The 23219-nt window shown below is 54.4% G+C and overlaps 5 protein-coding genes across 5 annotated transcripts; 1 reads left to right on the forward strand and 4 right to left on the reverse strand.

The window, feature by feature from the left end:
- Nucleotides 1-875: 875 nt before the first annotated feature.
- GUITHDRAFT_140267 (hypothetical protein) lies at nucleotides 876-8506 on the reverse strand (the record flags this gene model as incomplete). The annotated part of the gene is made up of 36 exons (XM_005830757.1): nucleotides 876-933; nucleotides 1097-1153; nucleotides 1275-1354; nucleotides 1571-1605; nucleotides 1723-1759; nucleotides 2373-2444; nucleotides 2634-2696; nucleotides 2772-2805; nucleotides 2922-2992; nucleotides 3015-3056; nucleotides 3108-3186; nucleotides 3235-3329; nucleotides 3521-3607; nucleotides 3837-3878; nucleotides 3914-3973; nucleotides 4220-4293; nucleotides 4426-4484; nucleotides 4828-4888; nucleotides 5203-5242; nucleotides 5561-5621; nucleotides 5687-5761; nucleotides 5819-5875; nucleotides 6035-6126; nucleotides 6270-6304; nucleotides 6415-6487; nucleotides 6605-6691; nucleotides 6729-6789; nucleotides 7095-7168; nucleotides 7478-7531; nucleotides 7580-7618; nucleotides 7674-7772; nucleotides 7874-7947; nucleotides 7997-8058; nucleotides 8107-8145; nucleotides 8192-8269; nucleotides 8295-8506. 36 exons carry the CDS (start codon nucleotides 8504-8506, stop codon nucleotides 876-878), a joined length of 2418 nt encoding a protein of 805 aa, XP_005830814.1.
- A 636-nt stretch (nucleotides 8507-9142) lies between these two features.
- On the reverse strand, nucleotides 9143-9576 carry GUITHDRAFT_153186 (hypothetical protein; the record flags this gene model as incomplete). The annotated part of the gene is made up of 1 exon (XM_005830758.1): nucleotides 9143-9576. A coding segment is annotated over exon 1 (262 nt), but the record flags the coding sequence as incomplete, so codon positions are not given.
- Nucleotides 9577-9797: 221 nt separating this feature from the next.
- GUITHDRAFT_140268 (hypothetical protein) lies at nucleotides 9798-11221 on the reverse strand (the record flags this gene model as incomplete). The annotated part of the gene is made up of 9 exons (XM_005830759.1): nucleotides 9798-9902; nucleotides 9953-10054; nucleotides 10105-10188; nucleotides 10232-10329; nucleotides 10361-10406; nucleotides 10449-10527; nucleotides 10575-10642; nucleotides 10898-10945; nucleotides 10994-11221. 9 exons carry the CDS (start codon nucleotides 11219-11221, stop codon nucleotides 9798-9800), a joined length of 858 nt encoding a protein of 285 aa, XP_005830816.1.
- An 867-nt stretch (nucleotides 11222-12088) lies between these two features.
- On the forward strand, nucleotides 12089-13743 carry GUITHDRAFT_110289 (hypothetical protein; the record flags this gene model as incomplete). Its single annotated transcript, XM_005830760.1, has 11 exons — nucleotides 12089-12254; nucleotides 12454-12493; nucleotides 12591-12679; nucleotides 12799-12875; nucleotides 12933-13060; nucleotides 13107-13164; nucleotides 13225-13334; nucleotides 13386-13430; nucleotides 13478-13549; nucleotides 13600-13659; nucleotides 13704-13743. 11 exons carry the CDS (start codon nucleotides 12089-12091, stop codon nucleotides 13741-13743), a joined length of 885 nt encoding a protein of 294 aa, XP_005830817.1.
- Nucleotides 13744-13873: 130 nt separating this feature from the next.
- Nucleotides 13874-22987, reverse strand: GUITHDRAFT_110290 (hypothetical protein; the record flags this gene model as incomplete). The annotated part of the gene is made up of 19 exons (XM_005830761.1): nucleotides 13874-15175; nucleotides 15228-18218; nucleotides 18360-18422; nucleotides 18578-19121; nucleotides 19713-19834; nucleotides 19947-20076; nucleotides 20292-20364; nucleotides 20543-20689; nucleotides 20877-20958; nucleotides 21006-21116; nucleotides 21292-21402; nucleotides 21452-21508; nucleotides 21554-21682; nucleotides 21819-21925; nucleotides 21978-22538; nucleotides 22582-22687; nucleotides 22734-22768; nucleotides 22815-22884; nucleotides 22931-22987. The coding sequence occupies 19 exons, from the start codon at nucleotides 22985-22987 to the stop codon at nucleotides 13874-13876; spliced, it is 6798 nt and encodes a 2265-aa protein (XP_005830818.1).
- Nucleotides 22988-23219: the final 232 nt, after the last annotated feature.

Below are 23219 nucleotides of genomic sequence, written 5' to 3' on the forward strand. Positions count from 1 at the left end.
CTCCTCACCTCGTTTGCGGTCGACACGACACCCTGCTGTAACCTGCTCGCCTGCTCCTCCTCATGCGAGTGAAGGTGGATGGAACGGAGGAAGTGAAGAAGGGGAGGAGGGAGTCGAGACACCAGCTGCCGCAGCAGGTAAGTGCAGCACAGATAACTTCCTTGCCTACTCGGATGCAGGAGGAGAAGCTGGTGCGGAGGCCCCGGGACTGAGGAGGAGACGTCATTCAGAGAGGAGTCGGCAGGGGGCCTTACCTGCAGCAATCTTGACCTGGCCCTGCAGGATGATAGTTGCAAGGAGAACAGGAGGAGGTCAGGGAAACAGCAGGAGGGGGAAGAAGAGAGGAGAAGAGGCAGTAGTCGTAGAGGAGACGAGCAGGAGGAGGAGAGAGGAGGAGGAGATAGTTATGGTGGTGGAGGAGGAGGAGGAAGAGGAGGAGGAGTCGGTTTTCTGGGGAGGAAAGTAGTAGGAGAACGAGGATCTAAGAGTGCGCGGGAGGGGGGGCATACTGTTTCTCTTGCTGTGTGACGTTGAGATCGTCGACGGAGAACTGGAGGCTGCGGAGGAGAGGAAAGAGAATGAGAGAGGCGAGCAGCGAGCGATGCAAGGACTGTAGAAGGGGAAGGGAGAGGAGAGAGGAGGAGAGAGGAGAGGAGGAGAGGAGAGAGGAGGAGAGGAGGAGAGGAGGAGAGAGGAGAGGAGGAGAGGAGAGAGGGAGAGAGGAGGAGAGGATTGAGTTCAAGTGGAAAGGAGAGGATAATACGGGAGAGCGGAGGGGGAGAGCAGGGGAGTGAAGTACGAGAAGAGAGGGCACGAGAGGGTAAGAGAGGAGAGGGGAGGGAGGAGGTTGAGCAGGATGCAATATTAGCATGCTCTCACTGTCTGCAGTCGGTCGGGTTGACATCTGGGATGAAACCGAAGAACTGAAGGTACCTGGAAGAGGTTTCATCAGAATAGAAGACTGGATAGGAGGAGGAAGTGGAGGAGGAGGAAGTGGAGGAGGAGGAAGTGGAGGAGGAGGAAGAGGAGGGGATGGAGGAGGAGGAGAGGAAGGGGCAAAGAGGAAAAGGAGGAGCAAGAGGAGCGGAAGACTCACATATAGTTTGCATTGTCTCCATAAGACTCAACGATCATCCTGTCCTTGACAAACTTCCTGCAAGGACATGAGAGTGTTTTGATCACTCTGACCTCTCCTCCCTCTCCTCACTCGCCTACCCGCCCCTGCCTCCACCCCCGCCCCCGCAAACCCCGTCCCCACCTCCTCCCCCTCTCACCGCCCCCAGTCCTCCTCTTCCACCACCACCACCACCACCTCCTCCTCCTCCTCCTCCTCCTCCTCTTCCTCCTTGCCTGTCTGCAAAGATCTCGGCATGTCCTTTCGTCCTGTCCACCTTTGGAAGCACAGCAACTGTTAGCAGGCAGAAAATAGATGTTGAAGACTTGCAATAAAAGAAGAGAAGACGGTCACAGTAGCGATGATGGCAGAAGAAAAGAGGAAGGAGGAGGAGGAGGAGGAGGAGGAGGAGGAGAGATGTAGAGGTGGTCAAGAGAAAGTGGAATTGAGAAGTACCTGATGGTGTTTCATGAATACGTCCTGATGGTCTTCTGCTCCAAAATGTCAAACATCTCCTCCCTGCTCCCTGCTCCCTGCTCCCTGCTCCCTGCTCCCTGCTCCCTCTTTCATTCTCCCCTCCCCCAAAAGCTTATCCTCCTCTATCTTACGGCGCGACACGTCGGCATCATCAGGTTCATAGTTGACCTGAGAAATTCTCAGGATGGACCGAGAGGGAGAGGGAGAGGGAGAGGGAGAGGGAGAGGGAGAGGGAGAGGGAGAGGGAGAGGGAGAGGGAGAGGGAGAGGGAGAGGGAGAGGGAGAGGGAGAGGGAGGCAGACGAGGGAGGAGATGCGGAGGGGAGAGGAGGGGAGGGTAACGGCGATCGAGGTCGTAGGAGTTCAGACCATGTCCGCTAGAGGAATGAGATATTTGACTCCTTGCCTGTCGTCGTCCCAGAAGTTCAGGTCACAAGATGCGGAGGAAGAACAGGAGAAGAGGGAAGAAGCGAGAGCGGAGATGGAAAAACAGGAGGAGGAGGAGGAGGAGGAGGAGGAGAAGGAGAAGGAGAAGGAGAAGGAGAAGGAGAAGAAGGAGGAGAAGAAGAAGAGGGGAGGATGGGGCCGTTACAGTGTGAGCGCGCGGGAGTGGATATTCCATGCCGCCCACTTGTAGCGCTGAGAGAGGTCAAGTAAGCGGATGAGAGGAGGGTCGGAAATCACCTCGAAGTTGAAACAGGAGGAGCAGAACACGTTGGGATGTTTGTCCACCACCTCCCATAGGCTGTTAGTGGGCGGAGGGACCCCTCTCCCTTGCTCACAATCTTCATCATTTCCCACTCTCGCCGAGCTTGCGCCAAGTCGTCGTTGAGCATCTCCATCACTTGGCTCCCCTTCGGCACCGTGAAGGAGGAAGGAAACGAGGAGCAAGCAAAGTTAGCAGAGACGAATTTAGGGGACACAACAGGGTTGGGAGGTTGGACGGATCGCAGCAGGAGCAGGAGCAGGAGCAGGAGCAGGAGCAGGAGCAGGAGCAGGAGCAGGAGCAGGAGCAGGAGCAGGAGCAGGAGCAGGAGCAATACCTTCAGCTCCTGACGCTCGACTTCGTTCCAGAAGATGGGAGCAGAGAAAGTCTTGGGGAGGATCTGAAGAGAAGAGTCAGGAGCCAGGAGTCGATGCTGCTGCTGCTCTTTGAAGGAGAGGGGGGTCAGAGGAATGACCTTGATGTAGGGAAGCCAGAAGGATGTCTCGTTGCTGTAGAAGAAGATAAGAAAGATCTCAGTCGGACTCCTGCTCCTGCTCCTGCTCCTGCTCCTGCTCCTGCTCCTGCTCCTGCTCCTGCTCCTCCTGCTCCTCCTGCTCCTCCTCACCTCAGCTTGCATCCTGTCTCCATGTGCCCCACCTGACACGCCTCGTACTGCTCCAAGTGAGTCAACGGCCCCTGGGACGAGGGAAGATCGCACCATGAGCATTAGGGAGAGCAGGAAAGTCTCCCCCTGCATCCCCTGCCATGCCCCTCAGCGTCGTCGAAGATTGCATGCTCTTGCTTTCTGCACCTGCGGTATCCTCGCACCCTTGATGACGCTACCGAGCGTCGGGTGCCGGCGAACAGCGTCACTGTAGAACGCTATCTTCCTGCATGCGCAGTTAGCGTCTCCTCCTCCCCATCTCTCAGGGGCTCACAGGGGGATACGGAAGAGGAGCTCATCCTCCTTGATCATCTGCCGCGCGTACAGAGAGTTTCCCATGCCATGGCCGCCGTCGGCTCTCAGCTTGACCTGCCGATGACGAGAGGAGAAGAAGAGGAGAATCAGGGAACATGAAGAGCAGAGGATGCGTCAATGAACAGAAAGAAGATGAGTCAATGAACAGAAAGAAGATGAGATCGTTAGGTCTTGCAAGCGAATCAGAATGAAAAATGAGTTTGTGGCGATGGAAAGATGAAGATCCGACGGTTTCGTGTCGCAACCTTGCTATCATCGACGCCATTTCGTCTGAGCCATTTCGAGAATTCGATCAGGTCCTCGTTTCTCTTCGCGCTTCCTTCCTCAAGGAACTGCTAAAGAATCATCGAACCATCATATCAGCTCGTCACTCATCCGACACTTCATTGCCATCAGAGCAACCGAAATTCCATCCCAAACTCCTCTTCATGCTTCCTCCGGCCGCCACCCGACACGTTCCCTTCCTCTCAGCCTCTCTCTCTCTACACCACATCCTGCTCATCTCCATCGCTTTTCTCTCACACGTCATCTGATCTTCTTCTCTCCCCTTCTCATCTTCACCTGCTTCGCCGCCACCATCGCCAACATGCCGACCATCATCAGCTTTGCTGCCATCGTCATCTCCCCGAAAAACTCACTCCCTCATCCCCGCCTTGGCCCATCCTCGACCAACCACCCAACCACCCCTGCAACCACCCCTGCAACCCTGGGTGCAACCACCCCTACAACTACCAGAACCCTGGCCAAACTTCAAGGCTGGGCACTGAGCTTGCGGCCGGCACTCAGTGACCGTACAGGGCCCGCCGGGCACCGGCCCCGGGGGGCAGAAGTACCAAAGGTTGAGCCCGCCGTGACCGTACTGGCAGTCCACCGTCAGCCTGAGCCTAGAGGACGACCGACAAGATCTCTATCTTTACTAACGAATCATACTAGAAGCCTCTCACGCTCCCAGTCCTGCCTCCTGCTCTGTGAAGATCGGGGACCCCGAGGTTCAGGCACGTGAAGCCGCGGCTCTTCCCTGCTCCAACCACATCAGTGTCTTGAGCACGAGCAGGAGGTATCAGGGAGGAGGAGGAGGAGGAGGAGGAGGAGGAGGAGGAGGAGGAGGAGCACCTCTTGCGGCAGGATCCGACAGTAGTTCAGTAATCACCACGACCCATCGAGATGCTTCCCCGGTCGGGCCCCAACTCCTGCTCCCACCAGTGGAACCTGATCATGGCGTTCCTGTTCAGAACACCCTCTTCCTCCCCCCTCCCCCTCCTCCCCCTCCTCCTCCTTCCTCCCTCCCCTCCCCTGCTTTCCCGATCAGCCTTCTCCTCCCTTGGAGAAGACCAAGGAGGACAGTGACAGAGTGGGAGGGTCGAGAGAAAAGAGAGGAGGGGAGGGGAGGGGAGGGGAGGAGAAGTAAGAGGAGAACAGGAGGCGACGAAGACAGGGAAGGTGGGGACAAGAGGAGCACAGGAGAAGGAGAAGAGAGGAGAAGGCAAGGGAGAGGAGAATGCAAGGGGAAGAGAGCAGCAATCCCCTCAAACCCTCTGCTCGGTCCACTCACCCTGAGACAGTCTTGTCTGCGCAGTACACCGGCTCAGGTCCTCCAGCAGCAGTGGAGCGTGCTATGAAGAAAGTGAGAAGAAGGGAAGCGCTGGCGGAGAGAGAGACGAGAGCATGGTCATGTTGAGAACGAGACCAAACGGAGGGGATGGAGCAAGGGAGGATGAGGAGGGAGGGAGGGAGGGAGGGAGGGAGGGAGGGAGGGAGGGAGGGAGGGAGGGAGTCAGAGACAGAACAGGGAGAGGGAGAGGGAGAGGGAGAGGGAGAGGGAGAGGAGGAAGGAACGAACTCTTTCGAGGAGCTTGCATAACGTGGTCCTTGTCCTCGTCCTCCTCGTCCGACGATTCGGAGTCTGAATCTGAGCCGACCCGCTCACTGCAACCCTTCCTCTCAGCCGCGTAGAGCTTCTCCTGCTCCTATGAGCCTTTAGGTGGAGAAAGAGGAAGCAGCAAGGGGGGGGGGAAGGGACCATGCAACGATGATGATGATGATGATGATGATGATGAGGAGGAGGAGGAGGAGGAGGAGGAGGAAAACCTTCTTGAGCCAATACTCTTTGTTCTCCCAAATCTTCAACTAGAAAGAAATCAGTTGGGTGACAGACAACTTCGGATGAGTAGGAATAGGAGGGGGAGGTAGAGGAGAAAAAGGAGGAGGTAGAAGAGCTAGAGGAAACTTAGGAAGGCAGAATGACGAGCAGCGAGAAGGAGCAGGAGAAATGAAAGAAATCTGACCTGCTTCTTCACACGGACTTTCGCTCGCTCTACCTCCCCCTCCATCACTGCCTTGTCATCCCTGCCAAGGCCTCTCACCACATCCCTTCCTGTCTTCCACCTCCACCTCCTCCTCCTACTCCTCACCTCCCGAGGCGGATCATTTCAGCTTTCATTCTCTCCAGCTTGTCTCGCTCCTCGTCCGCCTCCTCCCTTGCCTGCCTGCATCTTGGTGCTCAGCGGCTCCTGCGCCCTTCCCCTCCCGTCTCCTCCACTCACCTCTCACTCTGCACGAGGCTGAGCATGCTCAGCCGCCATGCTCGCTGCTTCTTCGTCCTTCTTGATGTCAGGCAAGGAGAAGAAGAGAGAATGGAGAGAAGACGACGAGAAAGAGGAGGAGGGTTGAAGGAGGAGGAAGGGGAGGGCTGGGGCGAAAGAACGAAGACTTTGAGGAAGAGGAGAAGGGAGAAGGAGAAGGGGAGCAAAGGACTTCACCATCTCGCCGCAAATCTCTTGAGCCTCTGCAAGCTGATGAGCGGAAACTTTCCTCTCAAGCTGCGAATGTCGATGCCGTCAATGTCTTGAACCTAGCGAGAGGTCACGGAAGCAGAAGAGAGAAATGAGTGAGTGAGTGAGTGAGTGAGTGAGAGAAGGAGTGAGGGATGGAATATGGAGAGACTTCGGAAAGGAGGAGGGGAGAGTTTGGGTGTAGGGATAATTGATCGCTCACCTCCTTGATATTGAGCTCTCGCAGAATCTCCAAATCTGGAAGAATATTTGAAAAACATCCTCCTCCTCCTCCTCCTCCTCCCCGCCCCCTTTCCTCCCCCCACCCCATTTTCCTTCTCCTCCTCCTCCCTCTTCTTTTGTCGGACCTTCTTCCTTCGCAAAGTTGTTCAACGACAGGATCCTCAGGAGATCAGAGGACATGGCAGATTTGTTCTTCGCCTCTAGCAAGCATAGCCATCAAAGAATGACCCCACCATTCCCTCCTACTCCCCATCCTCTCACTATCCTCTCCCTCCTCCTCCTCCTCCTCCTCCTCCAACCATGTGGGGATCATACCGGCCAGTACGATCTCGTGCTCGCTCCTGGTTGTCCTGAGAACGAGAGGACCTGAGCACGCTCTCTCGCGATCCTTCTGCTTGCTACCTGTAGGGATAGTTGTCCGGCGCACTATCATGCTGACCTTGGGACCTGGAAGCCTCGAGTCAAGCAGCATCCCCCATGAGTTGTGATGATACTCGATCCTTTGCTATCCATCGCTAAGGGAACAGGAGGGCGATGGTGATGGTGTTGATGAAAAGAATATGACGATTATTTTGATGATTATGATGACGTTGTTGTTGTTGTTGTTGTTGTTGTAGATGATGATGATGATGATGATGATGATGATGATGATGATGATGATGATGAGGATGATGATGATGATGATAATGACAGGGGGAGGGATGAGAAGTTGGTGGTAGAGCGGGGGGATGCCAACAAATGAGAAAGAGCAAGAGAAAGAGGAAACAGTTCTGGGCTGGTGGGCAAGGGGAAGAAAGAGCATTACCTCCAGACAGGAACAAGAGTGATGTTGCTTGTTTCAAACTCGATCTCAGTCAGTCCCACCGGATCTCGTTTGACCTGCATTCCGCTCACGGTCAGTGCGAGTGAAGGAGAGAACATGTCAGTATAGGAGGTGAGGAAGAGACTCGATGTGAAAAAAAGAGTCAAAAGACGGGAGAGATACAAAGCGGAGCTGAGCGAGGTAAATGAGAAAAAGGAGGAGAAGGAAGACGAAGAGGAGAGGAGAGAGGAGAGAGGAGAGAGGAGAGAGGAGAGAGCAAGACGAGGACGAGGACAACAAGGAGGAGGAGAGAGGAGAACAAGGATGATGATGACGACGACGACGACAAGGACAAGAAGGAGGAGCAGGAGCAGAAAGCTCAGGACCTCCGTGAAGGTATGCCATCGATCGTCAAAGATTGCTCTGACTTCCACAGGCTCCTGCAGACAACGTCTGAGCTTTTTCATCACGACCTGCAGCCCTTTCACCTTTGCGGCAGTGAGGTTGCCGTGGAACGAGACTTCAGACTGCCACGAGGGTCAAATGAGGAAGGGAGGAGGGAGAGAGGGAGGGAGGGAGGACCATGAAGTTGAGACGAGCTGCTGTGCTCAGCGAGTTGATATTCACGAAATTCCACGCGACACGCTCGCCTCGCATCACATCGAACCCCTCAAATGTCATCTGAACTTAACGATAAGACTCTGACCCAAACCTCCTCGTCCTCCCCCCTTCTCTCACTACCACACCCCAGTCCTCCCTCCCCTCCCTTTCCTCCTGCCCACCTTGAAAGGACCCTTTGCAAGCGCCTCCCCTTCTCCTCTCTCCCATCGCCCTGTTGGATCGACTTCGACGACTCCTGCCGAACACACGACTGTCATCCTTCATCTCCTCACCTGCTCCATCACCTTGCCCTCTGAATCGACATCCTGCCAGCTCCTCGCACGCTGTCAGTCGCTCGAACGAGGACCTGAAGCAACTTGTCAGCCTTCTACCCTCTCCTCTTCGCCCAGCCCACATGAGGGGCCAGCGTCCAAGATGAGCCTTGGCCACTTGCCTGCCAGCGCGATCAGGAAGCACCGGAGAGCTTACACAAGACTCACTGTCTCAGTGCCTTTGGGACGATGTCCTGCAACAAGTGTTTCATGGCAGGGACGCTGTCGGTGTACTGCACGTGCGGTCTATCGCCCGGCATCATCGCCTTACTTCCTCGAGAGTTCTTCTTCCAGCTCCAGCGACTCCTTGGTGTTCTCGTTCAACATGCACTCGATGGTAGAGCAGAGCGATTCCAGCTCGGCCTGCACTGCAAGCTCTTCGATCTCAAGCTGCATGACCGCCAACTCTTGCAGTTTCGCCTTGATATCCGATACGTACGGAATCGATTCAGACTCTATCCCTGCTTGATCGCCGTTGTTCATCTCGCTCCTCACCCACAATCACAATCTGCATCGAGTACATTCAGCTCAGGACTAACATTCACTCTCTGCGCTTCTGATGGGTTCCTATTGCATCGGATGCCGTATCTGAGAGTACTTCCTTCCTTTCAAAATCTTTGAATTTGATTTCCACATCCTTTTGGATTAACTTCATGTCTTATCGACTTCTCCTGCTCCACTCTACTCCACTCCACGTGACTGGCTCGCACTCACTCTCGCTCTCATCTCCCTCTGCTCATTGCTCTCCGTTCATCCTTCTCTCTCTCTTCTCGCTCCCTTCACCCCTTCTTCAAGCACTGTGCGCATGGGCTGTGTTGGTTTCACGGTTACAACGGTCATGTCAAACCTACTAAGTAGGCCCAAGTTGGGCCGGCCCGGCCCGGCACTGTTGACTCAGTGACACTGACTTTCCGAGTCGGGTTGTCAACTTTCGGTCATGACTATACATGATGTATTCAGGCACACTGGTAGCAGGGTTGGTTCTCACTGTCTTTTCTCTTCTCGCCGTACGGCCTGTGCGATGGAGTAAAGACTGGCATACAGGCTGAGTGCCTTCAGGCTAACCCAAGGCTTACAGTGGATTACAAATATACTGAGGGCATCGTTACTACTCTCAGTGCGGTTTCAGTTTGTAATCAGTTCTAAGACTCTCTGGAGCTACTTCCAGTTACTCTGTCCGACACTGTTCGGACAGGAGAAAGAATATCACTGAGCAATGAAAAAATCTCATCCTATTTACAAATCCATCCTTGTCCTTATCTCACGGTAATCGACCCGCTCGTCCCATTCATCCCATGATGTTCGCTTCTCAGCGCCTCTTTGTCTGGCAACGATCGTCGCAATCGATCTTCGTCGATCTCCGATCCACCTTGCTCGAACTTCAGCATAGAAATTTCTTGTCGAGCCGACAGCTGTCTTGGGTTTCCCTCATCAAGCACATGAGCCTTAGAAAACCATCTTCTCACGGGTCTGTCGTCAACGCTGATGAGCTTTTCTCGCTGCTCGGATCCCTCCCCCTTCATGTTTTCAGCTTGTGCAGGATTCAGGCCAATCTGATCAAAGCACAAGGTCAAATGAAGAGCAATGCATGAACGTTTCACTGACAAAGTTTAGGAAGGCCAGTTGTTTGCTTTTCTGTGCTCTCGAGGGTTTTATGTCTGCACTCAGAGGAGGAAAGAGTTTTGTACGGATTTCGCCACGCGGCGTCGATGCTTCTACTGATCGTCTGGGCATATCAAGTCAATCAGAGGCTTCTGACATGTCACTTGCATCATTACTGAAGATGTTGCATCTGCCTCGTCTGAACATTCAACTTATTCTCCAACTCTACAACTTTTGATTTCAAGATGGCATTCTCCTGTTTACAACGATCCACTTCCTGTCCAGGCATCGTCAACAAGTTGAACGTAAAACAAGCATTTCGGATACCACTTTCGAGATGGATTCATGGTTTGCTTGATCCTGCAGTTTCCTTCCCTGATGGTTCATGAACTGACGCTGCTGTCCCATCTTTTCCGCCAGCTTGTGAATCTTGAATGACACGTCACAGGTACAACTTCGGTCAGACATTGAGACGAGACCTCTTGTTCTTTGATCTCCAGGTCAGTCCGCAAGGTCTTGTTCTCTCTCGACATGCGCTCGACTGTCGACTGCAGGTAATCAACCTGAACAAGGGGTCAACGACGTCTGACGTCTCAACTGGAGCACCTCTTTCTGAAGATTCTCTACAAGAATCAGCCTTTTCTTGTTCAAGCGGATTGCCTTCTTGGTGACGTCATCGACTGAATTCATATCAGGACGGGTTGCTGGTCCACCCATAGCAGGAAAAACAAACACCTCTCTGCATCGCTCGCTCTTCAACGCTGGACTCTGTCTCATCGATCTATTTTGTGATCAGCAGAGCAAATGGATGAGCTGCCCTTACCTTTCTATCACACTGTATACGGACTGCCGCGTACTTGAAATCGAAATCTCTTATCAAGTCCGACACCTCCACATCATGGCTGCGAGGTGAATTAAACTGACCATGGGCCGAGAGTTGGAAGCGCACCGATTTTTCAGTTCCGAAACTTCGTGTCGGAGCTCTATCAGCTCGTTCTCTAGCAGAGTCTTGTTCTCCTGGTGAGATGAACATCAGCCGCACACCATGAATCGACGGCGCAGAGCATGCCTTGAAGCTCGAGAGGTCAACTAGCTCTTGACGCATTCTCCTCATTTCCTGGCGATGGATGAGCGAGCCTACAGGACACTATAGATATGTCCACACACCTCTTCTATCGCTTCACGTTCGGAATGAGATTGTGCTCTCAAATCCTCCATCTCCGCGTCTTTCGCTATCAAATCCTCTTTCCAGTTTGTTCGCACTGACCGCACCTCGTCCTCAAGTGCTGCTATCCGTTCGGACTTCACAGCAAGATCTCTCTACGAGACAGTCAGACGTGCATGAAGACCCAGGCAACATCCTCTTACCTGCAGATGCGAACAAATATCCAATTCATCTTCTTGTTTCTGCGACAGCTCCCGCTCGAGCTCCTCGACCTGCTTCTTTAGAGCCTCGTTCCTTTCCTCTAGGCTTCTGATCCTCACGGAATTGACATAGGAAGCGTCCCCCGAGACTGGCGGGGATGATCTAGTCTTCGCCAACGACCCCTCTTCAGCATCTTCAGAGCCCAGCGCAACCTGCTTCTTCTTCGGCATGTTGTACAGCAGGAATCGATCAGCCTTCAGAATGAATACAGGTTCAATTCATCCTACAAGTGGCTACATGAGATAGATTCTCGTATGCTCGGTTCGTTTCTTTTCTGAACGCTGCTCTCTTCTGTCCCCCTTCTCCCTCCCATCCGTCATCGTGTTCTCTCCTTTCGCCCCCGTTCTGCCAACACCAGCATTGCGGTTATGATCCCATGGGAGCAATAGGATGGTTGGGGTAATAATGCTACCGGTCCATTTCCCATGTCGAGCCTCATTGAGCTGGGGTGGGTAGGTGTCTGATATACCAAGAAAGGGGGTGGGAACGATTTGGTCGTAGGGTGGTTGAGTACCGGTCCTTTGAGGCATAAATTTGCGGATAGACCAGTGGGTCATATTATTTCATCGGGTGTATTTGCCTTGGACTCTGGAGGTAGGGGTAGTAGGCTATGGTGATTGGTAGTACTTTGGAGGCGTAGAGGGTCATAGGAGAGTTCATATTACATACCAAAATCCTAAGAATTTTAAGGTCCTAGTTGAGTCTTAGTGAGGGTAAGTGAGGGCCGAAGTGGGTAAACACATCCACCAAATTGTACAAGTTTTAAATCAATATCAAATGTTTGAGGTAATACATATAATTAGCTGATGAATATTGAAAGTTGTATGTGTCACCAAATCTAAAGTCTGAAATAATCATGAATTCGGTGTATGGGGGACGGGTGCGTTGACCATTGCACCATGGCCAAGACAGCGGCAAACTTTGAGGAAAGAGAGTTGAGGATGGCAGGGAGGAGACGATGGCGGAGAGAATGCGATGTACGATGAGCGTCTCCATCGAACTGACAACTCAATCGAGACATGACTTGAAAGGAAGGGATGCAGTGGACTGAAAGTGCTCGGGACAAGTGCTCTACAGCGCTTATCATCATGGCCGGCTCCCAAGAAGTGCTCTTGGCAGATCCAGGAAACCCGGAGGCAGCATCGAGTTGCAATATGCATTTGAAGAATCAAGTTGTACATAGCGTAGATGAAGCGATCATGGGTAGGGAAACAAAGTTAGAACAAAATTGCATAGTCGATCAAAGAGTTCGAAACTGATGTCCAACCATTCAGAGGGAATGTTCTTGTGAAACACCAAACCGACGATAGTGAGACATCGCTTGAGATACATCCCGGAGATGATATGAAGTTGTCATTTTGAGGGCCACCACAGTTGTCTTCATATTTACGGTTGCTCGCAGGTTTGTCAAGCACGGTCAAGGGTTGTGACCTCAAGCATATGTGATTGTATGGTGGATTGTTGGAGCAGGAAATGAAATACCTTGAGTGGTACAAGCTGTCTGATGTCTCCCCTCGGTACCTGAAAAAACTTTGACAGTGCGCCGATCACGGAGTTGGATGTTGCACTACAGAGCGGGATTGACATTGGGGACTCGTGTGTTCAAGGGAAGCTAGAAATCTACTCCTGTAAGTGCTGTGAAGACTCCTCCTGCCTCTTCTCTTCTATCTCCGATTTCTCTATGAGCCATGTGCATGCGGGCCACTGTTGGGTTTCAGCCCGATCTGACGAGTGTTCTAACGTGCAGGCAAACTCGCCTCGAGTGAGAGAAAGTTAGCTTCATCCCTTGACAGCGTGTGGAAGGATACCCCAGCGGAGAACGAAGTGATCCTTGCATCTACCGCCCCTGTTCCTCCTCCTTACCGTGCGTGTTTGTTGTAGCACGTTCATCATTCGCTGTCGCCAACCTCTGCCTCACCCCTTGGAAGTGTGAACGAGTTTGCAACTCGAAAGCTCCTCATCAACCTCATCCTGACCTTGAACAACACGTTTGCCGACTACGATTTCCGGTTGAGCATGTGCGAAGCTCGATGTTCCTCTCTCATCTCCTTGCAGAAACTTGAGGCCGGAGGATTTCACCCGAGAATCCTCCCTGGAGATGGTCATGAACTCGGTTAGCATCCTTGATTCGCGCTGTTGTGTCCCTGAATTGAAGACTTGGCGGTGGTTGCAGGTGAATAGCAAGATGTCAAGAGTCGATGATGGTTCAGACTCCAACTTCTGCACAAGGTTGTGGTCAGCACTGACATCGGAGATGTGCCTGCGGGAGTGTGAGATCTACAGGTGGTTTCATGGCGCGTGCTGCGGTGCGTTCTGATGCCTTTTGGTCGCCAGCTATGTCGCAGACATGGATGAAGATGCTCTCAGTTATGGGAAGCTGTGAGTGACGGCGAAGACTCTCGAGCTGCTGCTGATGCTTGTGTCAGGTGGTCTGTAAATTACTTCTTCTACAACAAGAAATTGAATAAGCTCGCCTTCTTTGCATGTTGGATTAAGAGGTCACCCGTTTGCATATGAGGTGACCTTGCATTGCTGATCGACCTTACAGCAAGGGCAGAAGTAGCTTGCTTCTTGAAGACGACGACGACGACGAGATGACTCTGGAGAGGTGAGGTGTGTTTGGCGTCCTGCGCCTTGTTGACTCGGGGACAGTGACAACGATCTTGAGTTCGAGATGGAGGATGGCATATAGAGTGCGAGTAAGAGCTCATAATGTGTGTTAATAGGCCTGCAAGAAGAAGCGTTCTCTCAGAACATTTTACCAACAATAAATGCGAAGTGTGAAGGAGGAGGAACCAGGGAAGTTTGCAGGACTGTTTGCGCTATGTTTCCTTGGGCGGATGATACTCCCAGGACGTCATTGCTCCTGCTCCATGCGCTCCCAGACTTACCTTGGGGTGCTGCTCGAGAGGTACGAACTCCTGCATGGAGTTGGAGGCGAGCTGGGGTGCCTCCAGCTGCCGGAAGTCAGCTGTGGCCCGAACCCCAACAGAGGCGCTGATGGTGCCATACTGGTCGTCGAGCCACTCGAGGGAACGTTGGAAGATGTTGTGGGAAGTTACCGACTTGAGGGACTTGACACTCATGTCCTTCTGGAAGATATTCGCCTGCATGTCCTCCCAGCTCGCCTCCTTCCCAATGCCCTCTGCTCGCCTCCTGCTCGGCACGTCCCTCCTGCCCCTCCCCCGTCTTCCCATGAGGCTTCTGCTCGAGCCCTGGCTCCTCTCCGGCGAGAGTCTCCCGTGCGGCTGGTCTGTCTTTAGCTGATCTCCGATTCCAGCTGGGCTGGAGCTGGAGGAGTTCACCTGCTCGTCGGGGAAGGCCATGGGCTTCCCGCCACCACCGTCCTCCTTCCTCGCCTGCAGCGGCGCGGCCGCCTGTGCCTTGGAGCCATGGACGAGCTCTGCCGTCTTAGGGGTCGAGCTGTAGGACGACGTCGGGGGGTTGCTGGTCCAATCAGCCGTCTGTGTGTCATGTGTCATGTAGCTGGAGCTGGTTCCCGACTCCTCCTCCATATGTGCTTTCTCCAGCAGGGGTGAGAGAGCTCTGCCCGATGCCTTGGGGACGTCTAGTCCCCGTTCCCCCGTCCTCATCTCCTCCCCCTTGCCCTCCCTGCCCTGCTGCTGCTGCTCCTTGCTCGCCTTGCGCACCATCACGCAAGAAGGGCTCCCCTTGGCATGCAGCTTGACGACGTCGACGACGATGGAACTGAGGTTCGCAAGTTCCATTCTGCAGAAGGCGCATCGGACAACGTCGAAGTTGTCCGGGTCGGGGATGTGGTAGAAGCCCTGCCGAGCGAGAGCAAGGGGGTCCGCCGCCCGCCCCTTCCCCTGCCAGGCGTAGAAGGTCGCCAGCCGCCCCTCTACGGTCTTGAGGGGGTGCTCCTTGGACAGCATGCCTGAGATGGAAGAGACGTTCTTGTCCTGGTCTGCACGGTTGTGTGCTTGCCGATCTTGTGCTCCTCCTGGTCCCTGCTGCTGCCGAGGCTCCTCGTTCACACTGTCCTCCGACTCAGGGTCTGACACAGTTGAAGCGGTTCCCTCCGATCCTTGACCGCCCTCGTCCTGTACTAGATCCTTCCCGAACTTGAGCTTGACGGCAATGACATCTCCCAGCAAAGTGCTCTGCGAGAAGCGTCAGGTCTCTCAGCTCGGGCACAAGGTCAGCCGTTCTCACCCTTCTCAAAGCGCTGTCCTCGTTGGCGATCTGCCTGGCGATCTCGGCGACGACGGTCTTAGGATGCATCGCTGCCTTTTCCTGCTCGTTGGAATCGCCCAGCTGCTCCTCAGACGTGAGGATGGAGATGGTGACGATGGTGTTGCTGGAGGAGGAAGGAGAGGAGTCGAAGGAAGTGACTTCAATCAGCTCGTTCGAGACCTGCAGTACCTCCGCTAGCTCCAGCTTGATCAGGCGCATCTGGTGCGCCCTGCCCACCAGGGACTTTGACACGAACTGCTGGAACGGCTGCTTGACTGTGAGGGCCAGCTCCGTGGTGTCGCGCGTGAAGCTCTTGATCTCTCTAGGGAGCTTGCTCTTCCTCTTGAGGTCCGTGGACATGGCGCTGGCCTGTCTTGCCACTGTGTAGCCGATCCTCCTGCCTTCAAACTCTACCTCATCCCCGTCATTCAGGGCCAGGATCTTGTCCTTGTACAGATCCGTCACGTCCCAGGTCAGGGCGTGACGAACCTTGACGATCTCTGGGCTCAAATTTTTGAGGAGGAGTCGCTTCAGGTAGGCGTGCACGACGACGGAGGAGGTGGAGGGAGATTCTGGGTCCAGCGCGATGTAGTTCTCTCCCAACTTGAGCTCGATGCTCTGAGGAGTAGCTTCCTCAACGGTCGCTTCCGTCTTGTGCAGCTTCGGGAGGAGGACGAAGGGCGATCGCATCAGCTCCTTGACCGCCTTGTCCGCCGACCTCGAGGGCCCCTTCCTCTTGTCCTCCATCGCCATGGCCCCTAAGCTCTGGTTCTTCTTCCTCATGGATTCGAACATATCCTCCACCTTTGCCCCCTCTTCCTCGTCCCTGCGCTTGAGGTAGTCCGACAGCGACTTCTGCTGCTTCTGCTTCTCGTCCGGCCCCTCCACCATCATCTCAGTGCTCCACTCCGTCCACCTCTTCTCCTTGAGGTCCGACATGACCCGCAGCTGCAGGCGGTGAGAGCCTTTTCCCAGCTTGATCTTCGCCTGGAAGATCTTTTTCTGCCTCTTGTTGACCTGCAGCTGGACCTGTTGCTGGGATATCCCGTCGATCATGAACTGGTAGTGCGTGATGGACTGGATGTACTCGCCGGCGTCGAACCCTGGGGAGGCAGGGACGGTCCACCGCAGTACCATCTCGTCATCGTGCATGGACATGATCTCGAGCGCCTTGGGGGCGAGCAGAGCTTTCTTCCTGTCCTGCCCGTCGTGCTCGCTGAAGTTGGAGAACATGGGATCAAAGTCCGTGATGCCCAGGTCCCGCTGCAGCTGCTTCACCGCCTCCCTGCTCGTCTCTGCTATCTTGATCTTCTTCAACTTCTCCTCCTCCCCCATTGGATCGTGCAGCACAACTCCCTCCACCTTGTCCTCCAGCTCTGCTGCCGTCTTCTCCAGCTTGTCGCGCAAGTATTCCGCGAAGTTCCCCTTGGCGATGTCCTGCAGCTCCTTGATGTTGAACTTGCTGTTCTCGAGCACGACGGCGGAGCAGAGGGTTGGCTGCTGCTCGAGGATGCGCTGGATGAGAACCTTCTTGGCCTTGTCGTTGAGCATGTACACCCCAGAACGCCAGAGGAGGAAGCGGATGGCGTAGGAGGAGAACTGAAGAAAGGTGCTGCCCATGGCCATGCAGAAGAAGAAGAAGCGAGACTGGGAGGAGAAGAACTGATTGAAGTTGTCGCCTCTCTTGGAGAACTCGTCGTTGGCGTTGCCGAAGATGCGGAAGAGACCAGCGGCGAGAATGATCGCGAGGTTGGTGAGGATACTGAGCGCGACTAGGATGAAGCCCTCGTACAACCGCAGCTCCCCTAGGAAGGCCTGGAGGTACTGCGTACCCCCGACGTATCCTCCGTCTCCTCGGGTGAAGAAGGAGCCGATGAGGTTGCAGAAAGTGCGGAAGACGTGGAGGTTGAAGATGGCGTCCTTCATGGAGTAGATGGAGGAAGGGGCCTTGTAGCACAAGAGCGTCCAGAACTCGACGGAGGCGGTTAGGATGAGGATGGCAAGAAACTGGAAGCCGAGCACGGGCATGGCAAGCCAGCGGAAGAGGCAGGTGCAGTACTCGACTGGGCAGAAGTTGCAGGCGTCGATGCCGAACCAGAAGTAGGCGAAGACGATGAGACGAGAGCTGAGCTCGGCGAAGCGGTAGAGGAAGAGGACGACAAGCTCCATCTGCTCCAGGGAGAGGAAGGAGCACCTGCGGAAAGTCATCCTCATGGTGTGGAACTTGGAGACGTCGAGGGTGACGGAGGTCTGGGCGGAGGCGATCATGGCGAAGAAGATGGTCACGACCTGCAGGACGGGAGCTAGAGGAGGAAGAAACTTTGAGCCGAACCAGTACTTGCTCTCGTGCTGCATGCACGCGGTGATGTGCAGCAGCGCCGTGGGAAAGAGGACGAAGAATCGTTCGAGGTTCTTGGCGAGGAGGAGGAAGGGAACATCGCGGATGGCGGCTGTGATCTGCATGTGGGAAGCAAACCAGGGGGACTCCTGATGATGCCGCATCCGGTTCCGGAAGATGAGCTTGAGGAGGAAGGAGGAGAGGAGGAGGAAGAACCAGATGCAGTACGAGCAGATGATCATGAGGTAGTAGAAGGCATGGCCGGTGATGCCGCAACGGGCGCACCACTGGAAGAAGATCCTTGAGTCGGCGGTCGTGAGGGGTCCTCCCTGCCTTACCATCCTGTCGATCTTTTCGTAGTTGAAGATGAGGACGATGTTGAGGACGAGGTAGACGAGGGAGGAGGACAGCAGCGCTACGTGCGACCACAGCGTCTCCCGATGGGCGCTCCTCACCTTGGAAGCAGGGGCGATAATGGTCTTGATGATGGCTCGGTTCTTGGTGCAGTCCATCGGGTACTCTCCCCTCCTGTTCCTCGTGTGCTGTGCCCTCCCCTGCGCTCTGCAAACCAGCTCGATCACCCCCGGCAGGTTGTTGGAGGCAGCGGCGATGTGTAGAGGCGTGTTGCCCTCCTGCAGGAGGAGCGGATCGTTAGCTGTGACCGTTCTCATCCTCATCCTCGTCCTCATCCTCGTCCTCACTTTCTCCTGCCTCCTCCTCAACCCCAATTCCTCACAACCTACTCGCTTCCTCGTCCTCTCCTCCCCTCCTACCTCATCCTCTTGCCAGACGCCCTTGGGATGCTGATCGGCGAGAATCTTGAGAACGTCGAGGGCCTAACATGCCATACATCTCAGCTTTGGACCTTTCCTTCTTGTATCATCCGCCTTCTCTCTTCCCTCCCCCACTCCCACCCGAACTTTCTCCTCCTCCTCCCACCAACACCTTCCTCCACCTCCGGCTCTTTCTCTCCACTTCCTCTTTCTCTCACCTGTGGCGCACAAGTACACGCGATGATATGCAGGGGGAGCTGTCCTCGCTCGTTGGGGATGTAAGCTGTCTCAGGGTGGAAGGCAAGAAGCGCCTTGACGATGTTGAGAGCTTGAGAGTTCTTGAGCACGACGTCCTGCGAGCATGCGCGATGCAGCATGTTGCCGATGTTCCCCGAGAGCCGCAGGGCCCCGTCAGGATACGCCGTCGTCACTGCCGCCACCACCATCCCCACCGTCGAGGAGGTGGACATGAAGGCGATCTCCACAGGAAGCAGCCCGTTCTCGTCCTCAGCTCGCGCTGCCCCAGAGTTCAGCTGCGCCAGTTTCCTGACCATGTCCCCCGCGTCGTCGCTCGGGTTTGCTGCGGCGATGTGGAGGGGAAAGCGCATGGCATAGTCCCTGTGCCTCGGAGAGATAAGACGCTCCTGGTTGAGGGCAGCAGAGACCAGCAGGGCTCCGACTGGCCCACGGTTGGCGGCAGCGATATGGAGGGGCAGCTGTCGAAGACTGTCTTCAATGAGGACAGCAGGTTTGAGACTCGACCTGGAGAATGGGAAGTGAGAGAGAGGATGAGGGAGAAAAAGAGATAGATGAGATGAGATGAGATGAGATGAGATGAGATGAGATGAGATGAGATGAGATGAGATGAGATGAGATGAGATGAGATGAGATGAGATGAGATGAGATGAGATGAGATGAGATGAGATGGGATGAGATGAGATGAGGTGAGGTGAGGTGAGATGAGGTGAGATGAGATGAGATGAGATGAGATGAGATGAGATGAGGTGAGGTGAGATGAGGTGAGATGAGGTGAGATGAGATGAGATGGGATGGGATGGGATGAGGTGAGGTGAGGTGAGGTGAGGTGAGGTGAAAAAGAAGATAGAAGCAAGGAGTGCGGTAGATTTCGATGAAGCATCGATCATAAGAAGCGATTTGACGGAAGATGACGTATGAGTGGGAACGAGAGAAAAAAGGAAACGGAGAGAGGTCGAGCGAGGGTGAAGGCAGCTGAAAATCATGAAGGAGGAGAAAGAGAGGAGGGGCAAAAATGACAAGCATTGGGGAGAGGGCATGTGGGAAGGGAAGAAGAGGGGGGGGGGGGAGAAAAGGAACCTTGAAGGGCCAGCTAACAGCTCAAGGCACATTCCCACGGAGACAGAACTTTCGTTCTGCATGAGGATGTGAAGAGGTCTTCGCTCGAGTACAAAGGCAGCATCGTGGCACATTTCCCCCGTCCCAACCTTTCTTCCGTACTGCAAGGTATGCGGGTGTGAGAAAGAGGAGGAAGACGAGGAGGAGGAAGACGAGGAGGAGCAGGAGGGAGAGGGGGAGGAGCGGAAGGATGGGGAGGAGGACGGAGCGTACCGGGATGAACTCGTTGTCGCTTTCAACCGCGCGAAAGAGTTTGGCGACAGGGGAGAGCGAGAAATCCTCGAGGTCGAACACGTACCGCAGGTACCTTGCAGCTTCTGAGTTGCCTTGGCTTGCTGAATACCTGAGTAGTACATACACATTAAATATCTTTCTTGTAGTTGCTTTTCTCTCAAAAAATTGCACCCATCAGAGCTCTTTGCTGCTGCTGCTGCTGCTTCTGCTGCTGCTGCTGCTGCTGCTGCTGCTGCTCCCTCCCTCCCTCCCTCCCTCCCTCCCTCCCTCCCTCCCTCCCCTCTTCATCATCCTCCTCTTCCCATCCGTCGTTTCCTCTCTCACCAGTTCAGGACATGTCTGGACTCCCAGGACTCGTCCACGTCATCTTCCAGGCCGTCAAGAAGCTTCAGGACAGCTAGCGACGCGAACTCAGAAAAACAAGCGGAAAAAAGGAGAGGGGAGGGAGAGGGAGAGGGAGAGGGAGAGGGAGAGGGAGAGGGAGAGGGAGGAAGCGAGAGGGAAAAAGAGTTGGGATGATGAAAAGGTTTGAGGTGCAGGAAATGCAATGAGGGAGTTGAGGTTTGCTGTTTTACCTCCATTCAGCTCCTCGATCAGTGCGCTCGATCCTCCGAAGAAGCGCTTTTTTTCCATCTTGATGATCGATTGAAGTTTGGTCTCCTTGTTTCTCCGCATCATCCTGCTGCTGTCTGCTGCTGCCTTCCAGGACCGTAAGAAAAGACCTGCGAGCCAGTCAGGGAAAGCAAGGAAGGGAAGCCACTGAGCGATGGTGAAGCAGACCCGACAGTCAGTCAGTCAGTCAGTCAGTCAGTCAGTCAGTCAGTCAGACAGACAGACAGACAGACAGACAGACAAAAATCAGTCAGTCAGATGAGAGGTGGGCAGGCGACTGAGCCGAAGGTAAGTTACCTCGGAGGAGGATCTGAGGGAGAGAAGATGAGAGGGAGGAGCGAACGGCATGCCCCTGAGCGATCTGCATTTCCCTCCCTGCCTGCTAGCACGTCAGCCTCCCTCGAACATCAGAGCAATCAGTATTACTCTGAATCCGCTCCCCCTGCCGTCATGACCGTACCCAACGGGGAAGGCGGCAAGCAGCATGTTTGACATGCGGCTGACAGCTTGCTTGTAGGTCAAGGCGATCTTCTCCCACTGAAATATGAACAGATGAGCAGCCGAACATCATCGTTGGGAGGATTCTCATTATCAACATCGAATGTTGCTCATTCTCTCCTCGCCCCTTTCCTTTCCTCCTGCTCGTCCTCCTGCCTCCCCTCCTTGCTCCTTGCTGCTCTCCACTCGAAGTCACAGCTCCTTGCTCCCTCACCTGCCCCGCCGGCGGATCTTTGGAGCTGTAGATTCCCGTGGTCGCGTCGAAGCTCAGCTCCGTCTTTCTGACCGTGTGCAAGACGCACTCGGGAGCGACGAGCAGGATCATCTGCCGAGCTGTTGCTGAGCAGATGCAGGAGGAGGAAGCGTGGGAGTACCTTGAGGGCTCGCAGGGCACTTTCTTTCCTCCCGTTCATGTTCATGAGGACGTAGTCCTGGTCGGAGACTTCATTCGGATCATGTCGAGGCAGTTCACTCACCACAGGGAGCAACCCGTCCATGTCCGGTTGCATCGCACCCTCTGGGTACCCGAAGTCCTCGTTGAGGAGGGAACGAACCATCCGATGGACGTTGGGATTCATCTCGGTATGCAGCCTGAAGGTTGTGTCCTGCGGATTGGTTTAGGAAGGAAAAAGAAGGGAAGGGAAGCGAGGGAGAGAGAGGGAGGGAGAGGGAGTGAGAGGATGAGGTACGATCAGGAGTGCTATGAGGTTTGAGGAGGAGCCGGAGGGAATCGTCTGTCACCTGACGGCTTGTGGGCCCTTCATTCCTACAAGCATAGTGCAGGGCAAGCGAGCCAAACCGATCCTTCTGACGGGCAGCGAACCTGTTGGTCTTCAAGAGCTCCTCCACTGCCGAGGTTGCGTCAGCCACCTCCTCCTCTTCTCACTATCAAGGACGCACCTATCAAGGGCGCGATCTCGTTCTCATTCATAGCCGCCACGTGGATGGGAAACAAGCCAAACTCGTCGGCCTTGCCGATCTCCCAGGGACGGGAGGAGAGCCTGTACTTCACGTCATCCAGCCGATCTCCAGCACAGATGTCGCAGAGGGAGGAGCGCTCCAAGTAGACGAGGTATCGTTGCGACTCCATGAGCTTCAAGAAGGTACGGAGGAGGCGAAGTCCGATGGCTATTCGAGAGATCAAACGAGACCCCGTCGCCGCGTTCCTGGCTGTCGATGCTCCGGAGGTTGAGGAGGTCTGGATGGCACATTCTTCTGGATAGTTGGCCGCAGACATGACAGGAGGATGAGGAGCTTTGATGATGGCGTAGTCATTGATGATCTTGTAAAAGGTCAAGATAAAGGACAGCAGGACTATAAGAGCGTCGAAAAGGTTCCAACGATGCTTCAGGATCTCAAACACCCCGAACGCTACCATCCTCGACAGAAGCTCCAGCGCAAAGAGGGAGATGATGATGGAGGAGATGGCTGTCTGGGGCACTGAATCGCGACCATAACAATCTGAGCTCAAATCTCAGCAAGCGAGCAGGCAGGGTTGGGGTACCTTTCTGACTCTCGGATATTCCATACGTGTATATGAGAGTGGAGGTGACGTCCACAATTACGAGAGAGATGATGAGGATGTTGATCTTCAAGACAACATCGCGGCTCTGAGCACATGGTCACAGGAAGTAGAACACCTCGTACCACAGAGACCTCAAGTTTCTTGGCAAGCCAAACTTTCCAACGCCCTGAACAATGGTTTCTAATGAGCACATTTGCTATGATAAGAAGTACCCCTGGGTTTCCGCTCTGGTTCAGAAACAGGCACTTGGACTGCACCAGGTTCTCCCTCAGCTACAGTCTCCTGGCAAATGAATGTCAGCAAAAATTACTGAGCATCCTGTATAAACCTGAGGCTTCGTAGCCTCCTGAATGTCTATCTGATCGTTCTGAATCGTGGATGTCATACTTCCCTGTCACAGGTTCTGACACCCTGACAAGGCCGAGGTTTGTCGACAAGGCAGTTCTGCAGTTTCAAACGAGTGCTGTCGGTGATACCATATCTTTGTCCGATAGCTGGACAACAAAAGGAAAGAAAGTGATGCTAAGTTTCCAAGCTATGGCTCCTCCGTTGCCCTGCCTGCTCCCTGCTCCCTGCTCCCTGCTCCCCCTCCCCTTCTCCTCCATCTTCTTCCATGT

This window comes from Guillardia theta, assembly GCF_000315625.1.
Source record: "Guillardia theta CCMP2712 unplaced genomic scaffold GUITHscaffold_44, whole genome shotgun sequence".
NCBI classification, from domain to species: domain Eukaryota; class Cryptophyceae; order Pyrenomonadales; family Geminigeraceae; genus Guillardia; species Guillardia theta.